This window comes from Brienomyrus brachyistius, chromosome 24 (genome assembly GCF_023856365.1).
Source record: "Brienomyrus brachyistius isolate T26 chromosome 24, BBRACH_0.4, whole genome shotgun sequence".
In the NCBI taxonomy this organism is placed as follows: domain Eukaryota; kingdom Metazoa; phylum Chordata; class Actinopteri; order Osteoglossiformes; family Mormyridae; genus Brienomyrus; species Brienomyrus brachyistius.
Window position 1 is genome coordinate 8,553,056 of NC_064556.1, and position 12,708 is coordinate 8,565,763.

The 12,708-nt window shown below is 41.8% G+C and overlaps 1 protein-coding gene across 1 annotated transcript in view; it reads left to right on the plus strand.

The window, feature by feature from the left end:
* LOC125719880 (uncharacterized) overlaps positions 1 to 12,708 on the plus strand; it is a 67,388-nt gene that overhangs the window by 32,638 nt on the left and 22,042 nt on the right. The window contains exons 12-21 of the mRNA XM_048994676.1: positions 295 to 379; positions 565 to 639; positions 5,307 to 5,393; positions 5,708 to 5,836; positions 6,712 to 6,798; positions 7,338 to 7,424; positions 7,739 to 7,840; positions 8,739 to 8,825; positions 9,365 to 9,451; positions 10,365 to 10,451. Coding sequence (XP_048850633.1) covers positions 295 to 379; positions 565 to 639; positions 5,307 to 5,393; positions 5,708 to 5,836; positions 6,712 to 6,798; positions 7,338 to 7,424; positions 7,739 to 7,840; positions 8,739 to 8,825; positions 9,365 to 9,451; positions 10,365 to 10,451 — 913 coding nt within the window. The remainder of the gene's footprint in view (positions 1 to 294; positions 380 to 564; positions 640 to 5,306; positions 5,394 to 5,707; positions 5,837 to 6,711; positions 6,799 to 7,337; positions 7,425 to 7,738; positions 7,841 to 8,738; positions 8,826 to 9,364; positions 9,452 to 10,364; positions 10,452 to 12,708) is intronic.

Below are 12,708 nucleotides of genomic sequence, written 5' to 3' on the forward strand. Positions count from 1 at the left end.
AAAGGGGGCTTCCTTCTCTTTTGTTAACCTGCATACAGTCTGGCTCCTTTCTTAGTCACTGAAGGCTGAGGCTCCATGCAGAGAGATCCTGGCCCTCAGAGCCCCTACCTGGTTGCTGATTAGCAGCTATTCAGCTCCTCGGAGCACCTGAGCCTGGCTGTTAGCTAGTAGCTCTGGTCACTTCACTGTGGCACAACCCTAAGGTCACAGGACCCATGGGCACAGCTGGCATCAGCAGCATCTGTCATGTGATCCAGCATCCTGCAGATCCACAGTGTGAAATCTCACCCACAGGGAACCAGGGGCATGAATGGCTGTGGCCAGTCCTTGCTGTTGCCTTCATTGCAGCCTTCATAATTCTGCCATGCATCATATGGAGGTATAATTCTTAAGTTATTCATTGAAAATTTATTTTAAGAGCTGCATAAATTGGGAAACATATAGTTGTTTGTAAAGCTAGTTTGCCAAATGATATCCAAACAAAAAAAACACTAATCAGATGCTTGCTTGTCTTTTCTACACTTTAATCCACGCAATGATGCTGAACGTAAAACGTAAAAAAAGGTACTTCAGACAGCAGATCCGGGACAGTTTTAGGATGAGGTGCCAAGGCAGACAAGCAGGCAACAGAGCAAGCAGGTGGGTATAAAGCAGGAATGCAAGTGTGTGTCTCCAGTTACAGTAACATTTAAACAAAGTAAAGCAGATAAAGCCAAAAACACAAAGTGATAAGTGATAAAGTCCTACTGTATAGGCAGCCGCCAGTTTCCAAATGCAGTTCCAGTGACCCCCCCTTGATAACTGAGATGCCATTTTTATCTGCACTGCTGACTTCCTATCGTTCTAAAAGTCTGATATACCAAAACTTTAAAGTACAAAACTATTTTTCCATATTTGGTAAGCTCATAAATATGTTGATGAGCTTTGCTCTGATTGGCACTTCAAGGCACTTCAATGGCTCAAACAGAACCAACCAACGCCATTGGTCAATGACCAATCATATACATGATGGTGGTCCCATAACATACTGTAGCACTGAAAAATTCCTATTGCCTAGTGATGTCATAACACAACACATTGCTCACTATACCATTTAGGTTTGTGAACATGCACTCTGTTTGCAGATGACAAAATCGCTTAATGATGCATTTCTCGGAATGTATCCCCATCATATGTTTTGTCATTTAGTTTTACCTGGAACATTTTGCTGTATGTAACTGTAATGCTCCCTCCAGCCTACTGCAGTCCTAACTGCATCACAGCAAGAGCACTGTAATTATGTTTCATCTCGGTAAACAAACGATGTTATGATGCCAGCTTCAACATGCAAGTTTTATCAAGACCTCCAAACAGCAAGTTGAGCATCTTATAACTGTGTTGTTAGTAATGAATTTGGAGTTTTTACTTCAATTTTTTTTTACTAATCCCCTAAACCCGAGGTATGTTTCCCAGTAGCATACTCGCTAACAACATTAACAACTTACCTAGTTAGAACCATGCAGCTGAACAGTTAGAACTATGCAAGTACCCCTGAATAGGACTTACCTTCTTAGCCTACTAGTATTACATAACCTTATATCAATGGCTGTCAGTATATATTTTTTTCTCACCATGTGCCCTTGTGGAAACTCTGCACTCATGCTGCTCAGGATAGATAATATATGTTGCAGATTGTCCAGGCTCATTGGGCTTGAAAATGGGCTGGTATATGTTAAGTTTGGGGGTATAGGTAAGACTTTTACGTAACAGTCTAGGATTGTTGAATCAACCCATTTGACCACCTTCTTTTACATATATGGGATTTATATTTGAAAGAGGAGACAACAGTGTTTGTAATCCAAGGTATGCAAGGTCCATGTACCAAACTCTCCATATTCAATTCTGCTCAGTCAAAATTTCGTTCTATGACACCTTTAATAGTTAACAAAAAACACAGTTCTCAAAAACAACACATTTATTTTTGTATAGGGCGTCATCCCAACATTACATCGTCTCAAATCGCTTTACAGCATCCCCACCCAAAGCCCCCAGTGAGTAAGGCAGAGGCAACAGTAGCAAGGAAAAACTCCCTAGAAGGAAGAAACCTTGGGAGGGACCAGACTCAAAGGGGGAGCCCATCCTCCAGGGGGCAGCAGAGGAAGCCCTAACCCTAACCAGACCCAAAGGGGGAGCCCATCCTCCAGGGGGCAGCAGAGGAAGCCCTAACCCTAACCAGACCCAAAGGGGGAGCCCAACCTCCAGGGGGCAGCAGAGGAAGCCCTAACCCTAACCAGACTCAGAGGGGGAGCCCATCCTCCAAGGGGCAGCAGAGGAAGCCCTAACCCTAACCAGACCCAAAGGGGGAGCCCAACCTCCAGGGGGCGGCAGGGAGAGTCAAATGGGAGAAATGGCTAAGTGCCGAGCCATACTGTCTAAGTCATAAGATTTGAGACACATCCAGGGAGCAGGGAGGTGATGACAAGTCGGTGTCGACTCTCCTTCCAGTCGCTAGATAACCAGTAAGTTTAGTAAGGCAGCGGGTCATACATGGAAGATGACACAGGCAGAACGGCGAGCTGGAGGCAGGGACGTCATTCGTAGAGGCGATGTGACATGTAGCAGGGTGTGCTGGACATCTTGATAGGTTGCTGTCTCCAGGCAGCACCCCGCAGGAGGAGGAGGGGAAATAAAATGTGCAATTAGTCAAAGTAGGGGAGACTATAGGCAGTGCTAACAGTTAGGTGAGTGCAGTATGTAAGCTCCGGCAGATATGGCTATGGCAGCATAAGTAGGAGGGAGAGGCAGGTGGGAATGCAGGCATGGGGAGTCCCTGAAATGTCAGCACTCCAATTCCACAAGGGGGTGTGAAGCCAGAGTGACAGCACTGACAGTCCAGTTTATCCAAAGCCAATGGCACCGATCCCCACCCAACTCTACACGTCACACTATAGGTCTGACTGGGAGTGAGGAGTTAGCTAGAGCTAGAACTAGAGTCCCTACAAGCTAAACTAAACAGGAGTGTTTTTAGTCTAGGCTTGAATATTGAGTGTGAGCCTGAAACCCGCACATCCGGTGGAAGACCAATCCACAGCTGAGGAGCTCTGTAGGAGAAAGCTCTGCAGCTTGCTGTAGCTCTTTCTACCCTAGGTACTAACAGATATCCTGCACCTTGAGAACGAAGCAAGCGTGGAGGATTGTATGAGGTCAGCAGATCACTAAGGTGTTTGGGAGCAAGGCCATTCAGTGCTATCTAGGCTAACAGCAGTATTTTATAGTCAATCCGAGACTTAACTGGTAGCCAATGAAGGGAGCAGAGAACAGGGCTAATATAATCACATTAATTGGTGTTTGTAAGAACTCTGGCTGCTGCATTTTGTACCAACTGAAGTTTATGCAAGGATCCAGACAGGCAACCCGATAGGAGGGCATTACAGTAATCCAGTCTGGAACTTACAAAGGCATGTATTAATTTTTCTGCATCATGAAGTGAGAGCATCTTACGAAGCTTAGCTGTCTACCGTAGATGATAAAACGCAGTTCTAGTAATACTTTTTATGTGAGCATCAAAACATAAATCTGAATCAACTAGTAGACCAAGATTTCTAACCACCGTGTTAGGTTGTGTAGGAAGGCTACCAATGTTTAGATGGGGAAACTTATTTCTTGTAGCCTTGGGACCAATTAGCAATACTTCTGTTTTTTCTGTATTTAACATAAGGATTTTTTTTGCCATCCAGTCCCGGATATTTAATAGACAGTCTTCTAACCGGGATAGCAGTGATGTATCATCAGGGTTAACAGATATGTACAACTGTGTATCATCTGCATAACAATGAAACCCAATACCATGTTGTCTAATAATGTTACCAAGAGGTAGCATGTATAGGGTAAACAGGAGCGGGCCCAGGACTGATCCCTGTGGGACCAGTATTGAATGCTGCAGTTAAATCTAGAAATACCAACAGAGATATAAAGCCACTGTCCGAAGCCATAAGTAAATCATTCATTACTTTGACTAGAGCGGTTTCTGTGCAGTGGTTTGGTCTAAAGCCAGATTGATATAATTCATTAGAATTATTTTTCTGTAGGAAAGAAGACAACTGATGAACTACAACCTTTTCCATGATCTTTGAAATGAAAAGATGATTTGAGATAGGTCTATAATTTCCTAAAACACTAGGTTCAAGATTCTTTAGGACGGGTCTAATACCACCCATTTTAAAAGGTTTTGGAACATTGGAAAACATATGGAAAATAGCAGGGCACAATCGGGGAAGCATATGTGGTTGATCAGGGGGGCGTGGCACACACGAGGGCTGGACGATCGGGGCAGGACAGTAGGCATAAGACTAGCCGGAGGCTGGCAGCCAAAAGTAGCTAAGGACGTGCACTGAATGGTCTGTCTAATCTTAGTTCTTTTACCTTTAAAAAATTTAATAAAGTCTTCACTCTTAAGAGCTTGTGTTTTTAATGAAGAATTCTGTGTTAACCTATCCACAGATTCAAATAGGAATTTAGGATTGGTTTTGACGTAGCAGTCATTAGTGCTTGTATGTATTTAGAGAGGCTCTCTTTCCAGGCAGATTTGAAAACTTCTAGCTTATCTTGCGTGACGCCTGTTTGAGTTCACGTGTATGATCAGAGTACCAGGGGTCAGGTTTCTTATCTCTATGGTTCATCCTCTTAAGTGGAGCCACAAAACCTAGAGTGGTACGAAGAGTTTTTTCCATATTTGCAGTTGCCTGTTCAAGTTCATTTACACACGATGCTTCAGATATAAGATTGAAGGACTGTGGAAGTTGTTTCATAGATGTTGTAGTTAGTGAGGCAATGGAACATCTGATTCTGTACTTTGGAGCTGTGGTCAACGGGAGGCTATACTGGATTTCAAATGTTATAACAAGTAATGATCTGAGAGCAGAGGACTCTGTGGCATAATAGACACATGTTCCACCAGACATGACTAATGATCAAATCAAGGGTATGGTTACAGACATGAGTAGACCCGACTACATTCTGACATACACCTACAGAGTCAAGAACAGCTGCAGATGTTATTTTTAAAGGATCACTATCCTTCTCCATATGAATGTTAAAACCATCCACAATAACAGCTTTGTGAATACTGACCACCAGGTTTGTGAAAAAAAAATCTGCAAACTCCTTAAGAAAATTACTGTAAAAACTACAACCACAATCCTCCAGAATATTTCATAATGTTAGTTTAGTTATTAGAAGTACATTTATACATTTACATCAAATCAGTTATTTGTTAAGGCTGTTAATTCAATATGCATGTGGTTTCATTATAACCTCGTCACCTTTAGGAATACAGAAAACCAGCAGAATCAGCCGGAAGAGGAATTGGAACTGACCAGTGACCCAGGCAGAGAGGTAGACAATGAAGCAAGCAGGTTGGTATACAGCAGGCATGCAAACGTGCACATTTTTGACTCTAGCTCATAATTAGCCTGTGCGCATTCCGACTCATTTTGCCAGCACGGGTCACATATATGTTCCCTCATGTTTCTTTATTCAAAAAGGTCAGTTTACTTCAGTTACTGTTTTACTTTGTAATATTATGTTATGTTTGTTTTTGTTGACCTCTTTTATGGGCCCAGTTATTAAGGTTGTCAGTTTGTTATTGTTTGCATTTTGGGAGTCAATAAAGAACTATTTCTTTGATTAAGTTCCTGTGTTTGTCGCCTTACTGCTTGGTCCGTCACAGGAATACAGAAAACCAGCAGAATGAGCCTGATGAGGGACTGGAACTGACCAGTGACTCAGGCAGAGAGGTGGACAATGAAGCAAGCAGGTTGGTATACAGCAGGCATGCAAACGTGCATCTCCTCACAAGGTATGTAAGTTCCATGTACCAAACTCTCCATATCCAACTCTGTTGAGTCAAAATTTCATTCTATGGCACCTTTAACAGTTAACAAAAAACACAGTTCTGAGAAACTTCAAATACAATCTTCCAGAATATTTCATAAACTTACATATGGCTCCTACATTGTTAGTTTAGTTATATGAACTACATTCATATATTTACATTTAATCAGTTATTTGTTAAGGCTGTTAATTCAATATGCATGTGGTTTCATTAAAACCTCGTCACCTATAGGAACTGTGATGGCTATAGCCACACAGTAAGACCGTAGTTCAGTATTTGTATGCGTTTTCTAATTAAATTGCTTTACAGTAATAATTCATAGGTTTTTGTTGTGTTTTGTCTTTGGTGTTAGGTGTAGTGTGTGTGTGCATATATTGATATTGTAGGGTTGTGTGCAGTGATTGTTTAATCTTTTGGTTTGTAGTTACTTTGTTTGTAGGGGATGGTCTTTTCTATTCAGCATAAAGGTGTGGCTGAGGGCGGAGGTGTCTCAAAGGACAACCCCTGAAGCAGGAGTGAACCATGCGCTGCCATTGAAAGAGGGAGGAGTTGGGGTTTAGCTGTGTTTTGCGTTGTTTAGTTATATGTAGTGATTATTTGGTTTACCCCTTTTATGAATTAATTGGTTTGGCCAAACCGCTATATATGTTCCTCCATGTTTCCTTATTAGAAAGGTCAGTTTGTGTCAGTTACTCTTTTGCTATGTAATAATATGTTTTTGTTGACCTCTTTTATGGGCCCAGTTATTAAGGTTTCAGTTTGTTATTGTTTGCATTGCAAAGCCCTATTTCTTTAATTAAGCTCCTATGTTTGTAGCCTTACTGCTTGGTCCCTCACAGGAATACAGAAAACCAGCAGAATGATACTGATGAGGCAGTGGGACTGACCAGTGACCCAGGCAGAGAGGTGGACAATAAAGCAAGCAGGTGGGTATAAAGCAGGCATGCAAACGTGCATCTCCTCACAAGGTATGTAAGTTCCATGTACCAAACTCTCCATATCCAACTCTGTTGAGTCAAAATTTCGTTCTATGGCACCTTTAACAGTTCTGAGAAACTACAAACACAATCTTCCAGAATATTTCATAAGCTTACATATGGCTCCTACATTGTTAGTTTACTTAGATGAACTACATTCGTACTGTTATGATCCGTGGGTAAGGACGGGCAAACAGGCAAACGACAGGGAAAACCGGGGATTTACTGAGGGGGAGACGGCTACAGACTAACATCATAACATCAGTGACGGACACTCGACTGAGGAGGACTGATATACACAAGACAGGGCGAAATAATAGGAAACAGCTGAGCATGATCGGCGAAGCACACGTGGATAATCAGGCGGCGTGGCACACACGAGGATCAGACGAGCCGGGCGTGACACATACATTTACATCTAATCAGTTATTTGTTAAGGCTGTTAATTCAATATGCATGTGGTTTCATTATAACCTCATCATCTATAGGAATACAGAAAACCAGCAGAATCAGCCGGAAGAGGCAGTGGGACTGACCAGTGACTCAGGCAGAGAGGTGGACAATGAAGCAAGCAGGTTGGTATACAGCAGGCATGCAAACATGCACATTTTTGACTCTAGCTCATAATTAGCCTGTGCGCATTCCGACTCATTTTGCCAGCACGGGTCACATATATGTTCCCTCATGTTTCTTTATTTCAAAAGGTCAGTTTACTTCAGTTACTGTTTTACTTTGTAATATTATGTTATGTTTGTTTTTGTTGACCTCTTTTATGGGCCCAGTTATTAAGGTTGTCAGTTTGTTATTGTTTGCATTTTGGGAGTCAATAAAGAACTATTTCTTTAATTAAGTTCCTGTGTTTGTCGCCTTACTGCTTGGTCCCTCACAGGAATACAGAAAACCAGCAGAATGATACTGATGAGGTAGTGGGACTGACCGGTGACCCAGGCAGAGAGGTGGACAATGAAGCAAGCAGGTTGGTATACAGCAGGCATGCAAACGTGCATCTCCTCACAAGGTATGTAAGTTCCATGTAGCAAACTCTCCATATCCAACTCTGTTGAGTCAAAATTTCATTCTAAGGCACCTTTAACAGTTCACAAAAAACACAGTTCTGAGAAACTTCAAATACAATCTTCCAGAATATTTCATAAACTTACATATGGCTCCTACATTGTTAGTTTAGTTATATGAACTACATTCATATATTTACATTTAATCAGTTATTTGTTAAGGCTGTTAATTCAATATGCATGTGGTTTCATTAAAACCTCAATACCTATAGGAACTGTGATGGTTATAGCCACACAGTAAGACCGTAGTTCAGTATTTGTATGCGTTTTCTAATTAAATTGCTTTACAGTAATAATTCATAGGTTTTTGTTGTGTTTTGTCTTTGGTGTTAGGTGTAGTGTGTGTGTGCATATATTGATATTGTAGGGTTGTGTGCAGTGATTGTTTAATCTTTTGGTTTGTAGTTACTTTGTAGGGGATGGTCTTTTCTATTCAGCCTAAAGGTGTGGCTGAGGGCAGAGGTGTCTCAAAGGACAACCCCTGAAGCAGGAGTGAACCATGCGCTGTCATTGAAAGAGGGAGGAGTTGGGGTTTAGCTGTGTTTTGCGTTGTTTAGTTATATGTAGTGCTTATTTGGTTTACCCCTTTTATGAATTAATTGGTTTGGCCAAACCGCTATATATGTTCCTCCATGTTTCCTTATTAGAAAGGTCAGTTTGTGTCAGTTACTCTTTTGCTATGTAATAATATGTTTTTGTTGACCTCTTTTATGGGCCCAGTTATTAAGGTTTCAGTTTGTTATTGTTTGCATTGCAAAGCCCTATTTCTTTAATTAAGCTCCTATGTTTGTCGCCGTACTACTTGGTCCCTCACAGGAATACAGAAAACCAGCAGAATGATACTGATGAGGCAGTGGGACTGACCAGTGACCCAGGCAGAGAGGTGGACAATGAAGCAAGCAGGTTGGTATACAGCAGTCATGCAAACGTGCATCTCCTTACAAGGTATGTAAGTTCCATGTACCAAACTCTCCATATCCAACTCTGTTGAGTCAAAATTTCGTTCTATGGCACCTTTAACAGTTCTGAGAAACTACAAACACAATCTTCCAGAATATTTCATAAGCTTACATATGGCTCCTACATTGTTAGTTTACTTAGATGAACTACATTCATACTGTTATGATCCGTGGGTAAGGACGGGCAAACAGGCAAACGACAGGGAAAACCGGGGATTTACTGAGGGGGAGACGGCTACAGACTAACATCATAACATCAGTGACGGACACTCGACTGAGGAGGACTGATATACACAAGACAGGGCGAAATAATAGGAAACAGCTGAGCATGATCGGCGAAGCACACGTGGATAATCAGGCGGCGTGGCACACACGAGGATCAGACGAGCCGGGCGTGACACATACATTTACATTTAATCAGTTATTTGTTAAGGCTGTTAATTCAATATGCATGTGGTTTCATTATAACCTCATCATCTATAGGAATACAGAAAACCAGCAGAATGAGCCTGATGAGGGACTGGAACTGACCAGTGACCCAGGCAGAGAGGTGGACAATGAAGCAAGCAGGTTGGTATACAGCAGGCATGCAAACGTGCATCTCCTCACAAGGTATGTAAGTTCCATGTACCAAACTCTCCATATCCAACTGTGTTGAGTCAAAATTTCGTTCTATGGCACCTTTAACAGTTAACAAAAAACACAGTTCTGAGAAACTTCAAATACAATCTTCCAGAATATTTCATAAACGTACATATGGCTCCTACATTGTTAGTTTAGTTATATGAACTACATTCATACATTTACATTTAATCAGTTATTTGTTAAGGCTGTTAATTCAATATGCATGTGGTTTCATTAAAACCTCGTCACCTATAGGAACTGTGATGGCTATAGCCACACAGTAAGACCGTAGTTCAGTATTTGTATGCGTTTTCTAATTAAATTGCTTTACAGTAATAATTCATAGGTTTTTGTTGTGTTTTGTCTTTGGTGTTAGGTGCAGTGTGTGTGTGCATATATTGATATTGTAGGGTTGTGTGCAGTGATTGTTTAATCTTTTGGTTTGTAGTTACTTTGTAGGGGATGGTCTTTTCTATTCAGCATAAAGGTGTGGCTGAGGGCGGAAGTGTCTCAAAGGACAACCCCTGAAGCAGGAGTGAACCATGCGCTGTCATTGAAAGAGGGAGGAGTTGGGGTTTAGCTGTGTTTTGCGTTGTTTAGTTATATGTAGTGCTTATTTGGTTTACCCCTTTTATGAATTAATTGGTTTGGCCAAACTGCTATATATGTTCCTCCATGTTTCCTTATTAGAAAGGTCAGTTTGTGTCAGTTACTCTTTTGCTATGTAATAATATGTTTTTGTTGACCTCTTTTATGGGCCCAGTTATTAAGGTTTCAGTTTGTTATTGTTTGCATTGCAAAGCCCTATTTCTTTAATTAAGCTCCTGTGTTTGTCGCCTTACTGCTTGGTCCCTCACAGGAATACAGAAAACCAGCAGAATGATACTGATGGGGTAGTGGGACTGACCGGTGACCCAGGCAGAGAGGTAGACAATGAAGCAAGCAGGTTGGTATACAGCAGTCATGCAAATGTGCATCTCCTCACAAAGTATGTAAGTTCCATGTAGCAAACTCTCCATATCCAACTCTGTTGAGTCAAAATTTCGTTCTATGGCACCTTTAACAGTTCTGAGAAACTACAAATACAATCTTCCAGAATATTTCATAAACGTACACAGTGGAACTACATTCATATATTTACATTTAATCAGTTATTTGTTAAGGCTGTTAATTCAATATGCATGTGGTTTCATTAAAACCTCGTCACCTATAGGAATACAGAAAACCAGCAGAATGAGCCTGATGAGGGACTGGAACTGATCAGTGACCCAGTGACTCAGAACCCTGACCGCACCTGAGGCAGGAGCTCCAGGCCTGAGACCGTAACCAGAGCCTGGAGTCCAAGAAATGAAACCTGCTCTTCACACATCGTATATATTCGTTTATTAAGATTTATTATATTCACTAGCATTAATATATTAAATTCATTCTGTAAATTTAAAGTAATTCTTAGTATCCATCCTGTTTTGACTTTTATATCATTGCACTGTGCATCCTTACACAGTGAACTGTGGTTAAAAAAAATAGGTGTGGTCTTGAAGCACTAAGACACAGCTTTGGTCAGAATGCTAAACGATAAGGGCTCAGCTTTACACTCTGGCCCGACAAACAAATCAGAGCAGCTCTTCAAGTCCGCTCACTTTGGAAAGCCTAGAAACGCCACCAGGTGATGGACTGGATCCCCCGCAACTACAAAGGATATGAGCAGGGTGGCTGTGTCACGTCACAGGGAGACATTGTCATCCTTAAGCCGGCCGCTGCTCAGGCTATGGATCATGGAGATCATCTGACCGTGTTTGTTCAGCTCCTCCTCCTTCTTCTGCAGCTTGGCCTCCAGCTGAGACTCCTGTAGCTCCAAGGAGGAGGCCTAAGGGGCAGGCAGAGCAGGAGGAGAGATGCAGATTAACAAGCCCAGGTTCAGAGGCCTAACATATGAGTTCCAGATACCCACAGCTTATGATGGGAGGGGCTGAACACCATCCCAGGCACAGAGGGAAGAAGACTGGGTTTCACCCTGGACGGGATGCTGGTCCACCACATTGTGTACACAGACATACACACACATGCACACACAGAGTTTATATGTTCCTATCACTGTGGGGACTCATCATTAATTTCTATGAGCATAACCCTAATCTTTATTATGACCCAACCCTAACCTAGCCTTAAACTTAACCACAAGTAAACAATCCACAAGACTTTTGGCTATTTTACTTTCTTTATTGCATTCACATATTTTTATAAAATTGAGGTTTATATTGTGGGGATGAGAAAAATTATAAATACAGCGCACCCCCCCCCCCCCCCCCCTCACACACACACACACACACACCGCAGAATTGGGATTAAAACCCCCACCATTGGAGAAGTGAGCCACATGCTCTGGCATTAAGCCCATCTCAAAAACTGTGCATCAGGAGCTTCAAGCAATGGGCTTGTCGGGAACGGTGCTCCGGGAACATTCCATTCCGAGGTCTTATTAACTGGACCTACGGTACCTCAGCGGAGAGTGAGACGCAGTTGAAGCCATCTGATACCCCTGCGCACCTCTGCACTACACAGAGATTCTCTGATACCAACGCAACGGACACCGGAATCAACCTCAAGGCAGCATCCAAATCACCTGCCGCAGTGTCCCAAAGCCCATCTGCACAGGCGCATGTTGTTAGAACCAGATCGGGGAGAGCTATAGTTAAACCTTTTAGGCTTAATTTGTGAAATGAACAGGATTACTTAAAAAAAAAAAAGTTTTTAGTTTTAGGTACTGTTGAATGTAGAAATGTTAATTTTAAACCTTTTTTTTATAAAAGTTTGCACACCTAAAAAATAGAAAGAAAACTAATTTGTAAAGGTTTGTTGTGAGAAAGGTGCCTATATTTATACTGTTCTTTCATTCAGGTAGTAAATAGGAACAGACCTTTCAACAAAAGAGGCAGAATAATCCTCTAAGGTCTGGTGAGACAGAGGCAGTCTACCCTCTGCTCTCTAGAAAGGGAAGATGTGGTGTATTCGTATTTGTATGTAAAACAGTTGGTGATTGGCATGAATATAAGTCGATGGGAAATGGGTGTGACCGTGTGGAAAACAGGAAGTAAGGAAAATATAATAAAGAGTCATGTATGTATGAAATACCGCGCCGCGCTTTGTGATGATGTCAGTCAGGGGCGGTCACTGATGATGTCATTTGGCAGCGGTACCAGTTT